This window comes from Rana temporaria, chromosome 1, assembly GCF_905171775.1.
Source record: "Rana temporaria chromosome 1, aRanTem1.1, whole genome shotgun sequence".
Lineage (NCBI taxonomy): Eukaryota > Metazoa > Chordata > Amphibia > Anura > Ranidae > Rana > Rana temporaria.
The window spans coordinates 407,521,922-407,536,731 of record NC_053489.1 but is presented as its reverse complement, the minus strand read 5'-3'; the positions used below and the strand labels follow the sequence as shown (position 1 = coordinate 407,536,731).

Sequence of the window (14,810 nt, the reverse complement as noted above, 5' to 3'; positions counted from 1 at the left end):
TTCTACTTTTTGTTTTCCTGCTAAAAACACTTATCCCATACTACCAGGAAGGCAAATGTCAACTCTAAACAGAATGTTCTGTGCTTAATTTCAGCTACCGTCCTATTGTTGAGTATATTGATGCTCAGTTTGAAGCATACCTCCAAGAAGAGCTGAAGATCAAGAGGTCGCTTTATAACTACCATGATACAAGGATTCATGCCTGCCTTTACTTCATTGCTCCCACTGGCCATTCATTGAAATCTCTTGACCTGGTCACAATGAAGAAACTTGACAGTAAGGTTTGTGTTCATCCGAGGTGATTAACTGCAAGGTTCTTGCTGTCAAATGTACGCCCAGTTGTTATAGTTTTCAAAATATTTAGAAAATCGTTTTTTTTCTTTTACACTACAAAAAACTTTAATTTGGTTTGGAGAGAATGACAGCAGCATTGTGTGTTTTTTTTTTTTTTTTTTTTGGTTGCTTTGTTTCCAGCATCACAAATTTCCTGCCAGGATTATAGCACTAATAGTGTTTACAGGAGCAATAGAAACAAATTGTGTCTGCTTAGCAGTAGTTGTAACAAATAGATGGTTGCGCTTTTTTTTGGTTGGAAATAGTTAGGCCTCATGTACATTGCTGCTGGTAAATGGACGTTTATGAGCAGTTGGGCATTTTTTTTTTTCAGGTGCCCCTGAACTTTCCTTTGTTATCTTATCAGTACATGTACACAGGGTAGTTTCTAGGCAGTTGAGTTTAGATGCCTTTTTTTGGAATGCAAAAAAATGGGTTTAGACAGATGTTCAGAGGCATTTGAAACGCTGCCCGATCGGTCCAAACTGATGGTTAGTACAGAAAGCATCGGTTCAAAACCCGCGCATGCTCAGAATCAAGTCGACGCATGCTTAGAAGCATTGAATTTCGTTTTATTCAGCACGTCGTGTGTTTGACGTCACCGCGTTCTGACCCGATCGGTTTTTGGAATGATGGTGTGTACACACATCAGGCCACTTCAGCAGTGAACCGATGAAAACGGTCCGTCGGACCATTCTCATCGGTTTGGTCCGACCGTGTGTACAAGGCCTTAGGCTTAACACTTTACATTCCCTTCATCCTCTCAGAAAATTTGCAGATCTTTATTTAAAGCAGAGTTCCACCCAAAACTGCAACTTCTGCTTTAAGGGCATGTCATTTTTTTGGGGGGTAGCGGAAAACCCTCTGTTTAAAGGGGTTTCCGCTCCCACTTTCTCCCTGGGCACCGGAAAGAAGGTCACCTCTCCCCCTCCCTCTCGGCAATCATCTGGGACACATCACGGGTCCCAGATTATTGCTCGGCCAATCACGGTGCGCAGCGCAGTGTGTGCCTGGCTGGGATGTTACAGCCGGGTGCCCACAGTAGTGATGCCGGGACCGCGGAGAGTAGGGGGAGACGAGCGGGGCTTCATTCCCCCGCATTGCTGGTTCCTGGGACGGGTGAGTGTCCGATTATTAAGTCAGCAGCTGCAGTATTTGTAGCTGCTGACTTTTAATATTTTTATTTTAGTAGGAACTCTGCTTTAAGGTGACAGACATTGGCATTCACAGCACTCTTGTTCTCTGTAGGTATCTTTTAACAACCCCATGATAACTGTTGTGTATTTAGCAATACTAAACATTGTGTTTACAAACGGCATGCACCTTTCAAGGAATTTTTATATTAAGGGTTTGTTTTTCTATAAACATTACATACTTGTTTTATTTAATATCAAACATGTTGTACTTGCCTGCTCTGTACTAGGGTTTTGCACAGAGCGGCTCCGATTCTCCTCTTCTGGGGTCTCATGGCGGCGATACTGGGTCCTCCTCTTCTCAAATGGCACCATAGAAAGCCGATTTGCATTGGGGTATGTGTGCCGGCCGAGTCCTGCTGTCTGTGTCAATAGATTGAGCAGCAGGACTCGGCCCCGCCCCTTGGCTTCTGTGTCACTTTATTTAATTGACAGCAGCGGAAGCAAATGGATCCTGCTACTATCAATCTATCCAATGAGAATCCGAGATAGCAGCTGGTGTTGCTGTGCTAATCCTGTTGCTGGAAAGATCGGGTTCAGGTAAGTTAAAGGGGGGTTCTGGGGAGCAGCAGCACTACAGAAGGTTTTTTACCTTTTATTGCATTAAGGTGAAAAAGGGTTTACAACCCCTTTTAATGTGTTCATACTAAATAAATTACATTAATACTCTTCTTATTCCAGTAATAAAGACCTTGAAACAGAATTGTGAAGTTTAGCTGTCAATAAACTATAGACTTTCTTTATTACAGGTGGTACATTGGGCCACTGTGTAAAAATAAAAACTCCAGGAAACCAATGTGATAAGATGAACTGCTTATATTATAAACTATATTTTCCTTTTATAATTGAAAAATCTTTTTTCTTTCCTATACTTGTTAAAATTGGTACAAATAGTTTTTCTTTTCCAGTATTCAGTCATTTTCCCGTTTACAGAGAGTATAATGTGCTTTGGCACCCAATTGTTGGTTGTGTAAACAGACCTTCTTGCTACTGGGAAGGCAGTATTTGCTCTAAGCAAACGGTGAAAGAATTTCCAGAAAAAAAGAGCCAATTCTTCATATACTTATCAATTGGTCCTGTATTTCTGCACAATGCTTTGTAGTGAGGCTGAGATTTTGTATTTACTTTAGTAGTATGGAAAAACATTCATAACTAAGGAATTAAAGTGGTTGTAAAGGTAGAGTGTTTTTTTTTTATCTTAAATGCATTCTCTATCCATCGATGTCCACGAGTGTCTCAGCCATCCGAGATCCTCCCTCCTGATTGGCTGAGACACAGCAGAAGCTCCATTGACTTCCGCTGCTGTCAATCAAAGTCAGCTAGCCAGTCAGGAGAGAGAGGGGGCAGGTCCAGGTCGGGACTCCGTGTCTGAATGGACACAGGGAGCTGTGACTCAGCTTGTGTGCCCCCATAGCAAGCTGCTTGCTGTGGGAGCTTTCAACAGGAGGGAGGAGCCAGGATCACAGAAGAGGGACCCGAGAAGAGGAGGATCCGGGCTGCTCTGTGCAAAACCACTGTGACAGAGCAGATAAATATAACATGTTTTTTTTTTATAGGGCTAAAAATACAAGACTTTACAATGACTCTAATACTGTATAGGTGCATTGTCATATATGCAGGATCGCTTAGCACTTTTGTTATTGGCAGCCAAAAGGGTTTTGTGTTGGGTAGAAGGTATGCAAAGGCCCCTTTTATATCTTAGTGGTTCCATCAATAATGTTTAAAAATGGGTATGCTGTTTTTACATACTGGCAGTCTGAAAATTCCCCACAAAAGTTTATATGCATAACGCTATAAGTACAACTCCAAGTAAAATAGTCAATACAGAAATTATTAATCATATATTCTACTGACATTCTTGATGTTGTGCTATTTATTTGTAGGCTTTTGAATGGATGACACTCTTTTGGGTTTATCCTACCTGCTCTTCTAATTACCAATTAATAAGTCTAATCACGGATTGGTAGACTCTGTAACCCCATTTTCCCCATCAGGGTGCAAATATTAGACTGTCTTTGTTATGTGGCAATGACATAGGTGCCTGCTGGATTTCTCCCTGGAGTCTTCTGCAAAGGACCCGGTGCACTTTTGTATTCAGAATCTATTATTAATTCTATCAAATATTTGCTGGCTGTTGTCTGTCCTGTCATTTGCTTTCCTAAAAGGAAGTAAGGGCAAATCTCCCCAATAGGGCCAGAGACGGCAATAAAAACAGCGCAAAAGCTATGACCCTTTACTGCTATAATATAAAAAAATGTTCTGGCTGAAGTTTGGCAAACTACAGTAGTTTTTTACACTCCATTCAAATTGACTAATTTCACCACTGCAATTAGAAATCAAATTTGTTGTAAAGTGGAAGTGGAAGTCAGGGCTAATACTATCTGAGCTTAAACCTGCTCCCACCCCTATTCTAAGTCCTATACTAACTATACTATAAAGGAAAGATCTATACTTGCCTATTCTAAGGCCTCTACTGTCTAGTAACATGACCGGGTCCCAGTGCTGGCTTCAGGGGAGAGGAGTGAGCAACGACAATGGATGGAATGCTTGGGTGGTGACGTCACTCATAGACTTACAATACTGCATCCATTGTACGCTGTCCCTCCTCTCCCCTGAAGACAGTCCTGGGAGCATGTCACTTGACTGGACTAAAGCGCCCTTGGATTAGTCAGTATAGGGTTTACAATGGGGCGGGAGCAGGTTTAGGCTTCTACTTTAATTCTTGCATATTGCACATTCTCTTTTCCCCTTGAACTGCCTTATAAAAATAAGTCCGATAAAGTGTAACTGAAGTCAACTTATTTTTTTTTTTACTTTTGCATACTATAGAGAAATCGGAATCTCTGTCAGGTTTTTACTGTTGTCTATACCCCATTAGGTATATTCACCCTCTCTATTTGTTCTGTTTACCGCTAAGATCAGAAGCGAAAGTATAAGAAAAATCCCACATTTTGGGTTGACATCTCAACAGAATTAGAGGGGAAATCCTTTCTAATAAGGGCACCCCAGGATTCCATCACTCCCAGAAACATTCTTATTAAAGCACCAACATTGGCATCTCAGAGAATGTTTGTCCAGGCTGGCCGTTGGGGAACATTCATATATCTTTGATTCACCCCCACCCGCAACAGACATTCATGCCCAAGCTTTGAACAATGAAGTGTTGATTGGCTGGATTGGAGTTTTCATGGCTGATTGCTGCTGTTTTCTGATGAGAGAGGCAGAGATGTCTGTAAAGTGCTCCCCCACCCCTCTTCATAGTGGGGAAACGTGCAGGTCTGCACCACCATCTGTTGTTAAAAAGATTGTCTGTTGATCAGAACCTGCATCAGGATTTGGACTGTATTTAAGCATGTTTACAGTATGAAGCCTAAATCTGTACAGGTTACACACAAAAGTCTGGCTGCGTAAGAAACCCTGAGAGACCTTTATGCAAACTACTGTAGCTGCACTGGCTGCCTCTGTGACTTTACATCTTAGCCAGTCTTGCTTTGAATATCTATTTCAGTGTTCTACTTTACACTTCTCATTTATAGGATTGATGTTAATTTTCAACTGAGTGGTGCAGATGTGACAACTGTATGAGTACTGGTTCACTGTCATTTTGTAATATAGGTGAATATCATCCCCATCATTGCAAAAGCAGACACCATTGCCAAAAATGAGCTGCACAAATTCAAAAGTAAAATCATGAGTGAGCTGGTCAGCAATGGAGTTCAGATCTATCAGTTCCCTACAGATGAAGAGACCGTCGCAGAGATCAATGCTACAATGAGCGTAAGTTATTTTGCTGTGTAGTTTCTATTTGGCAGCAATATTGCCTGCAATTTCTGTTCTAAGAATGCTACAGCCGGATTCTGATTCAGTTTACAATTGGGTGGCTGATTTGAGCGTAAACAATAACATGGTATGTCCTGTGTTTATGACCAAGCTAAAGTCTGGAGGGGTTGTAATGTCATAAGGATTCTGGCAACTGATGATATAATCTTCCAAAATATTTCTCTTTTGTAATACACTCCAGTATGCCAATATATGTCTATCTTAAATAGTACATTGAAGAGGACAATGGATTTTTTAGGTAATATATAACTTGATGAATAACTGCAATGTATTTCTTCATTATGAGAGTCTGACTGTTGCACCACACAATAGAACGCTGTACTGAAAATATATGAAGGATACCATTATTGAATTTAAAAAAAAATACTACTTGGCTGGCTGCCTCTGAATCTGACCATTTTGATTTAGTGGCCCAGAAACGTGCAGTAAGCGAAGTCAGATTTTCTGATTTGCATACTTGTTTCAGGTCAATGACTTGGGAAAATATGCCTAAAACCAGGCTAGCAGTCAGAGAACTAGCATTTGCAGATGCAAAAGTAAGCAATTGCAGTCCACATACTGTATATGTATAAAGAGGATTCCTGTAAATGTTCTTCATAGTTTTGTATTATGGGATGAATGTGCTTGAAGATGACCTCCATATAAGGGGCCTAATAGAGTTGTTTTACATATATGTAAATTATTTCACCTGCCCCAGGATTTGCTCATTCTGTTCAGTCAGTCTTCAGATTCTGACAGCGTAGCCTGGTTATGGCATCAAATGCAGTTTTGCAGTACAACAGACCTGTAGAGCTAACCACGAAGGAGGAGCAGCAATTCACTGATGATTCGCCACTCTACTCTTCCCTTCTGTCAGGGATCTCAAAGTGTCAAGCTAGCTATATATATGGCTTGAATTTAGGCTGATGCATTGGCTGCAAAGAAGCCATGAGTGGCCCTGCCAACATCACGCTTGTATCATTGCACTTTGATCGACATCTGTGCTTATATGGCCTAATGGTCAGGACCATAATTATGACTATATAAAATTCCTGGGGTTTACTTCCTGTCTTCTGTTCATGTCATCATTTCTTAACCATGTCTGTACTGCTGTATGTTCACAAATGGCAAAGTGGTGGACACCCTCAGGTGACCAGTGCCTCCATTAATGGCTGTGAACCCAGCCCAGCTTGGGCAGCTCAATTCAGACAGTGTACAGAGCTGATCTCAGCGACTCTGTACCATGTGATTGATGTGATGACTAGTCACAGTGATCACAAATGGAAACAGTTTATGGTTTATATTGCAGAGTCTACATCTTCCTCTTACAGCAGAGGAAGTGGAGAAAGGGAGGAAAAAAGTAATGAATTGTTTATTCAATAATTACAAATTAATTCACAGACAGTGTACAGAGCTTATCTGTGCGGCTCTGTACCATGTGACCGCTGTGATGACTAGTCATAATGATCACAAATGGAATAGTGTAGTGTTTTATATTGCACATCTTCCTCTTATAGCAGAGGAAGTGAAGAAAAGAGGAACAAATTAATGAATTGTTCATTCAAAAAATCCAGATTAATGTATCAGAGGATCTCTACATTATCGGATGTTTTTTTAACCCTTTCACTACCACCCCTCTACACTCTTCTCTCCAGTTGGTTAGCCTTATCCTCTGCAGTGACCTGTACATTAACCTCTTTAGTCCCCTAATCCCGAATAGGGATTAATGTATAACTATCATCCCACTGTATGTGACCTGTACATCCCTTCACTTCTTCCTCCTTCCCCCTCTGTGAATGTATGTGTAATAATCTCATCCACCATTACCAAGTTTTGTTTTAACCTCCTTAATACTAGCATGTTTTTAATTTCCCCAAAAAGTGGCAAAAAATTACATTTGAATTGTCTACTTTCCAAACGGATTTAAAATGAATTTGGGTTCATTGTATCATAACATGGTAATCTTTAGTCAAACTATCACAGTATTGAAAATGGCCTGATAATGAAAGGGTATTACAGACTTGTACTTAAGTGGTAAATTTGTGTAGCTTCCACTGCTTTTCTCTGTCTACGGTATATCACATACATTCGTAAAGCCTTCTCTCTCCTTTTTTGCGTTTTTCAACTTCAATAAATGTATTTGTATATATTTTTCTATAGGTGCACCTTCCGTTTGCAGTGGTCGGCAGTACAGAAGAAGTAAAAATTGGCAACAAAATGGCTAAAGCAAGGCAGTATCCCTGGGGTATTGTACAGGGTAGGTTTCCAGGATATGTTTAAAGGACATTTAATTTAGGAGACCTTCCTTGTGACATCAGTGTATGTAGAGGCTGTTTGTGCTTTTCTTCTGGACTTCCTAGTTAATAGCAAATAAAGGCCACCTCAACAGGTTTGTTATGTCTGTAACTTTATTAGGTTACTGTTGCCTGTAAAGCATTTTCGATGCCTGACTTTAGCTTTGTTTTCCTTTTAATTTATCAGTTGAGAATGAAAACCATTGCGATTTTGTGAAGTTGAGAGAAATGTTAATACGCGTAAACATGGAGGACTTGAGAGAACAGACGCATGCAAGCCACTATGAGCTGTACAGACGCTGCAAACTTGAAGAAATGGGATTCAAAGATACCGACCCAGATAGTAAGCCCTTCAGGTAATCCTGGCATTTTCTTGAATTAGTGGCACAATAAACTAAAGCAAAATAGAAAAACTGACCAGCATAAATATGTGAACTCGTTTTGATAACTATAGAGAAATAAATGCTTTGGACTGTACAGTTTGTTATATAATCGTGCTTTTCTTTGCTCAGCCATGAAAGAAAATGTGTTTATTTTCAGCGCAGGTTCTAGCATAACAAATACCTCAGTTATCTCACATCTGTGATAATTTTCCCATCATTTCTTATATTTATCATAGAGTACTGTCAGCTAAGTTAGTGGTACACCATATGATTTGCTTCTGTGCTTACACGTACAGTAGATTATATGTTGTTTTACCACAGCAGCTGTCAAGCATTTAAGGAATTTCTGACTGACTTCCTGCATGCCTGAGGCCTCATCTGGCCATATTAGGCTTGGAAATAAGATATAGGCCCAACTTGTTAGTTCTCTTATGGGAAACACACTGGATGTTAAATGCTGTTGTGATTAGCATATTGTGTGTTTGGACACATTCATTTTTACTACTATTTTTCAACCTCGGTAAAAAACAATGCAATCCCATCCCATATTTGGGTGGGCATCTACTGCTAGTACAGTGTATGTGTATACCCTACTTTGAAATGCCCAGTATTGCTTCTGGGCAGGAGAATCCCCATAAGAAATATACATTTCCTTGTTGGCATGACCCAAAAATGGAGCTAATAATATAGACTCAGAAATGTTAATCTCTTTTCAATAGAAATTAAGTGAGAAAAACGTTTTAGCTGGACACCATTTTGTCATAATCCTTTCTGCCCAAACCTATGTTAAAGTTAATATATAGGAATACTGATGCATCGCCCCTTTTTTTTTACTAAACCTGCAGTATTTGCAAAAGCCTAGGGGCTAGTTTCGAGGGGCTCTGGATTTGACATAAGTTTGAGATAGTTCTGAGATCATGCAGTATTCATTGTCAGGTTAGTCAGCATAGATGTTGGGGGGGGGGGGGGGGGGTATTTTTGTCTAGTAAGGTTTAGACTGGAATTCTGCTTTCAATTTAGGATCTGCCAAAGGGCTTTTCTTCACAACAGACGGGTACTGCATTACCATATGATTCAATGTAAAATGTATTCAAAGGCGCCTATCAATGAATCATTGATAGGCGCCTTTGAATACATTTTACATTGAATTACATGGTAATGCAGTACCCGTCTGTTGTGTAGAAAAGCCCTTTTGGCAGATCCTAAATTGAAAGCAGAATTCCAGTCTAAACCTTACTAGACAAAAATATCCCCCCCAACATCTATGCTGACTAACCTATGTAAGAAACCTTATTTTCAGCACACTTCATTCCTGTCACGTGATACCCTGTATCGGCCAGGGGCAGCTGCAGAGGGGAGGATAAGAGAGCGCTCAACACCTGGGAATGCCTCGGAGCGGTGATGTCACCCATAGGCTTCAATGTGCCAGCTATTGGCACTCCCTCCTCCCCCCTGCAGCCACCTCTAACTGATAAAAGGCGCCTGGATTACATGACCGGACTGGAATGGCCTGAAAATCGGTAAGTATTTACATCTTTCTTTAAACAGATTAGTCAGCATAGGTGTTAGAAGGGGAGGAAGCATTTTTTAAGACTGGGTTTAGCCTTAAATTTTACTTTTAAAGTGTCACTAAACCCATATCATAAAAAATAAAAAAAATGGTGCATTACATGCTGTTCATACTCCATGAAACTCATTTTCTGTATTCTGCAAAAAAACTGTTTGATCCTGCTGCTCTTTATCTGTTCATATCCTCAATTCAGCTAGGGATTTTACAGCTTTGGTGGGAACTCTGCACATGCTCAGTTTTCAGTGAGTTTGTATGCTGAGTATTTTCTCTCTATCACATCTGAGCAGCTCATATGACTATGGAGTCACATATGTGGGTGTTCACATAGTGGTAAATGACAGAAAACTCCCTCCTCCATGCCCACTAACCAGCTGAACACAATGGGGGCAAGGTATTGCATGTAGATTCATGATGACTTCACCTCCCTCTTATTCAAAGACACAGGTTGGAGGGGCATGACACAGCCTGTGACTAGAAGGAATCCGCCCACACCATGTTATTGCCAAAAAATAATAAAGATTTGATTTCGAATATATATTTGTATTACAATTTAAAATCGTTTATTTGTTTACGCTGTATTTCTAAGGCTGTTTGTTTTTTGTTTGTTTGTTTTTTGTTTGTTTTTTCCATTTTGAACATGTGACCAGTAGCAGAGGACTTAAAGTTCCTCCTGCTTATGTTTCCCTACAGACAGGCTGGGAAAGAGCTGGGTCATGTGACAGCTGTATATTGATTAGGAGAATGGTACTTAGAAATAGGAAATAGAAGAAATAGCAGGGAAGGAAAAAAGAAATAGAAGGGACAATGTAAATAGTGTGTGTTTAGTGTCACTTTAAAGCTAAACTTTAAAGTAGTTCTAAAGGCTGAATGTTTTTTTTTTTTTTTTTTTTATCTTCATGCATTTTAAACCCTCGGCCCCCCAGATACTTACAAAGCCCAATCTCGATCCAGAAATGTGCACCAGAGCAGCGGCACTCCCGAGGCTCTCCCTCCTCGTTGTCTGAGCTGCGGTAGCCATCTGCTCCCACTGCCGTTAATCACAGCCAGTGAGGAAGGGTTAGGGCTGAGCCACGCTCCTGTGACCTATTGACATAGAGCAGTGCTCGAAAGCTTGCTATGGGGGCACCCAAGAAGAGGAGAATCGGGGCAGATAAGTATAACATATTTTGTTATTTAACCACTTAAGGACCGAGCCCGTTTTTCAGACTCAGTGTTTACAAGTTAAAAAAAAAATTTTTTGCTAGAAAATTACTTGGAACCCCCAAACATTTATACATTTTTTTTTCTAACACTCTAGAGAATAAAATGGCGGTCATTGCAATACTTTTGGTCACAACGTATTTGCGCAGCGGTTTTACAGGCGCACTTTTTTGGGGGAGAAAAACTTTTTTAAATTAAAAAATAAGACAACAGTAACGTTGGCCCAATTTTTTTATATTGTTAAAGATAAGGTTAGGCCGAGTAAATTGATATCCAACATGTCACGCTTCAAAATTGTGCCCGCTCGTGGAATGGCGTCAAACTTTTACCCTTAAAAACCTCCATAGGCGACGTTTAAAAAATTCTACAGCTTGCATGTTTTGAGTTGCAGAGAAGATCTAGGGCTAGAATTATTGCTCTCACTCGAACGATCGCGGCGATACCTCACGTGTGGTTTGAACACCGTTTTCATATGCGGGCGCTGCTCACGTATGTGTTCACTTCTGCGCGTGAGCTCGTCGGGACGGGCGCGTTTTTAAAAAAAAATGTATTAATAATATTATTATTTATTTTACTTTATTTTATTGATTTTACCCACTTGACGACCGCCGCACGCCTATTTACGTAGACAGACTGGCACGGGCAGGCAGATTGGCGTACAGGTACGTCCATTTGAATCTGCCTCACGAGTGCGGTTGCGGACGGCAAGAGCAGAACGGGGGAATGCGATTGTAAACAAGGCATTCTCCTATTCTGCCTGGTGACACTGTCACTGATGACCGTTCCCCCATGATCGGGAACAGTCATCAGTGACGTGTCACATGTAGCCACGCCCCCTAACAGTAAGAATCACTTCCTAGGAAACACTTAACCCCTGCAGCGCCACCTAGTGGTTAACCTGTTCACTGTCATAACTAGTAAAAAGAAAAAAAAAAGCCATAAAACAGTCCCCTATTTTGTAGAAGCTATAACTTTTGCACAAACCAATCAATAAACGCTTATTGCGATTTTTTTTTTTTTTTTACCAAAAATATGTAGAATAATACGTATCGGCCTCTAAACTGTGGGAAAAAATGATTTTATATATCTTTTTTGGGGATATTTTTTATAGCAAAAAGTAAAAATACCACCAAAAGAAAGCTCTATTTGTGGGGAAAAAAAGGGGCGTCAATTTTGTTTGGGAGCCACGTCGCACAGCCGTGCAATTGTCAGTTAAAGCGTCGCAGTGCCGAATCGCAAAAAGTGACCAGGTCTTTAACCACCAAAATGGTCCGGGGCTTAAGCACTTTTATTCCTATTACAAGGAATGTAAACATCCTTTGTAATAGAAAAAAGCAGTTGAGTTCTAGAATTGCACTGTGCTACCAATGTCCTCAGACTCTTCAGTCAAACTGAAGAAAGAGTATGCTAATGTCCGCTACTACAATATGAAGCTGCTGGTTTGTTGGAGACATATGACCTAATGCTGCGTTTTAGATCAGGTGACCTGTAAAGGGAGCATTGGAGGATCTGCACAGTGGCTTAAGTGGTTAGCACTTTTGCCTGGCAGCACTAGTCATTGGTTCGAATCCCAACCACCTGTTTCCTCCCATCCTCTAAAGACGTGCTATTAGGTTAATTGGCCCTAGTATGTGCATGTACGTGAGTTACGGACCTTAGATTGTAAGCGGTTTGTGGGCTGAGACTAATATGATTGTAATATTTTTAATTCTAGAGATTTATAGCTATATATATATATATATATATATATATATATATATATATATATATATATATATATATATATATATAGCGTTGTGTAAATTGTCCGTGCTATATACGTACCTGTAATAAATAAATCTGATTTATTATGGATGACAAATTTTATTCATATTCAACTACATTGTGTACTTAAAAGTGGGGTATGCCTGTACCTTTGCCTTCCTATGTAGACTTGTGTTTAGAATCTAGGGGTTTCTTTGAAAAAGCAGCATATCATATGATCATACTTTTTGGTTAAAGTTTTTAGGGAAATGTATTCTGTATGTTTCGGTATTTTTCCACAGATAGTGACGCAACACTGCATCTGCAGAGTAGTAAGAAAAACAATTTTGTGAAGTATATTTGTTCTTTCTCTTGCCAGCCTCCAGGAAACGTATGAAGCAAAGAGGACTGAATTCCTTGGGGAACTGCAGAAGAAGGAGGAAGAGATGAGACAAATGTTTGTCATGAGAGTGAAGGAAAAGGAAGCTGAACTTAAAGAAGCTGAAAAAGAAGTAAGGAGAGCTTGGCAAATGGTTACTGTGAATTATTTTCTTTGATCTATAGTACTTTACAAACAAATAAAAAGCACAACAAAGGCCGTGTCTCAGAATAAAATGGCCAGAGTGAAATATTACGTGAATGTTTGCTTCATGTACACAATTCAGAGGGAAGAAAAAAGTATACTGTATAGAGCTGGAAATTTTAATCTTCCTATTTTTGCGCTTGGATTGTATATTTCTAAGGATTCATGATCTGTCTAGTACATTGTGTTTTTTGTTTTTTTTGTGCTATGAATAAAGTTAGTTATAGTCTTTAGCATCCCCTACACCATCTCACTTAAGTTATAGACAATATTACGCAGTGCCCAGACATGGCAAAAACAGGGAGAATCTGTATACAGTGGTGGTCTACTGTAAAGCTGTGATTGGCAGATACTACAACCTATGCTTCTAAGAAGCAAGGGACTACTCTGTTGCAGTTTCAGCCCTCAGCCTAATGTTTGTCATTTCCACAGTGCAGATAGGCAATTTTATTAAAAATTTGATGTGTTTTATTAGGTAATTTCTTATGCTTTGCATATTTTCCTTACATTGACTGTATCTCAATTAAGCTTTTTTTGCACACCATATGTCATATCCTTTTTTCACAACTTCACCATGCTTTTTGCCATCAGCTCCATGAAAAGTTTGATCTCCTCAAGAGGACTCACCAGGAAGAGAAGAAGAAGGTGGAGGACAAGAAGAAGGAAATTGAGGACGAAGTCAGCATGTTCCAGAAGAAGAAAGCAGCCACACAACTCCTCCAGTCCCAAGCCCAGCAAGCTGGATCCCAGCAAACCAAGAAAGACAAGGACAAGAAAAAGTAAGCCACTGACCTTTCTCACATCTCAAGCTTTGGCATGATTGTGGCTACATGCTATCTCCTTCTCATCTTCATATTGGGAAACTGGTCTTACGTTTATTTATTTAATTCCATATTTTTTATACAAAAAAATGAGAATATGAAAACGTTTGGTGAGATAACACTTTGGATGCAGAAAAGCTGAACACCTGTTTAAAATGTATAGTTACAAAAGGCAGCATTATTTCTCATCAGTAATGGTAAAGTACACATTATGCTACTAGGTGGGTCTGTGTATTTTGGGAAGCCAGGACAGAGTGCTTTTTTACCAGAGGGCATTTGACTTTTCCCTACACTATAGCATGTATGACATTGGCTTGTAGAACAAATTTCTATACTGCACTTGGAGACAGAATAGGGAAGGCTGGATAATATCCTGTAAGCATATCCTGTAGCATATTTGTCTGGTAGCTACACAGTCACCAGCTGGTTAAATGTATTTAATTCATACACAACAGAATAATTTTCAAAGACTAAGGGCTCATACAAGATTTCCTTGCAACAGTAATGGTTTTACAGTTGTTGAGTGGTACTGTGTGCAATAATAAGTCCTTCAGAAAGACCATGAATATTTATAAGACACAAATCCCTGACAAGATTTTCTGGTCCATGTGATTCTAGGAAGTTACATACCACATCTGTAGTTCAATCAGCAATAGAAATGAGCCACCAAGGACCAACACTTGAGTTCTCTGAGGGATATATTGGGGTTGTTTACTAAAACTGGAGCACTCCGCTTCTAAATTCAGCTTTTTCTATTAAGCTTTGTCAAATAAAACCTGGAAGTGATTGGTTTCTCTGCAAAAGTGCAGCAGGTTTTGTGCACATCCGGTTTTAGTAAATAGCCCCTAATTTCTGTCTGGAAATTACTTTT

At 39.8% G+C, this 14,810-nt stretch overlaps 1 protein-coding gene across 3 annotated transcripts in view; it reads left to right on the top strand.

Annotated features, from left to right (window-relative positions):
• The window catches only part of SEPTIN11 (septin 11), a 119,287-nt gene that overhangs the window by 86,963 nt on the left and 17,514 nt on the right, over window positions 1-14,810 (top strand). For all 3 annotated transcript variants that reach the window (XR_005743574.1, XM_040324089.1, XM_040324077.1), the window contains exons 4-9: window positions 95-281; window positions 5,142-5,303; window positions 7,506-7,602; window positions 7,827-7,995; window positions 12,915-13,047; window positions 13,710-13,897. Coding sequence is in view for 2 of the 3 variants with exons in the window: in XM_040324089.1 (XP_040180023.1) it covers window positions 95-281; window positions 5,142-5,303; window positions 7,506-7,602; window positions 7,827-7,995; window positions 12,915-13,047; window positions 13,710-13,897 (936 nt within the window). In the remaining variant the exon portion in view is untranslated. The remainder of the gene's footprint in view (window positions 1-94; window positions 282-5,141; window positions 5,304-7,505; window positions 7,603-7,826; window positions 7,996-12,914; window positions 13,048-13,709; window positions 13,898-14,810) is intronic.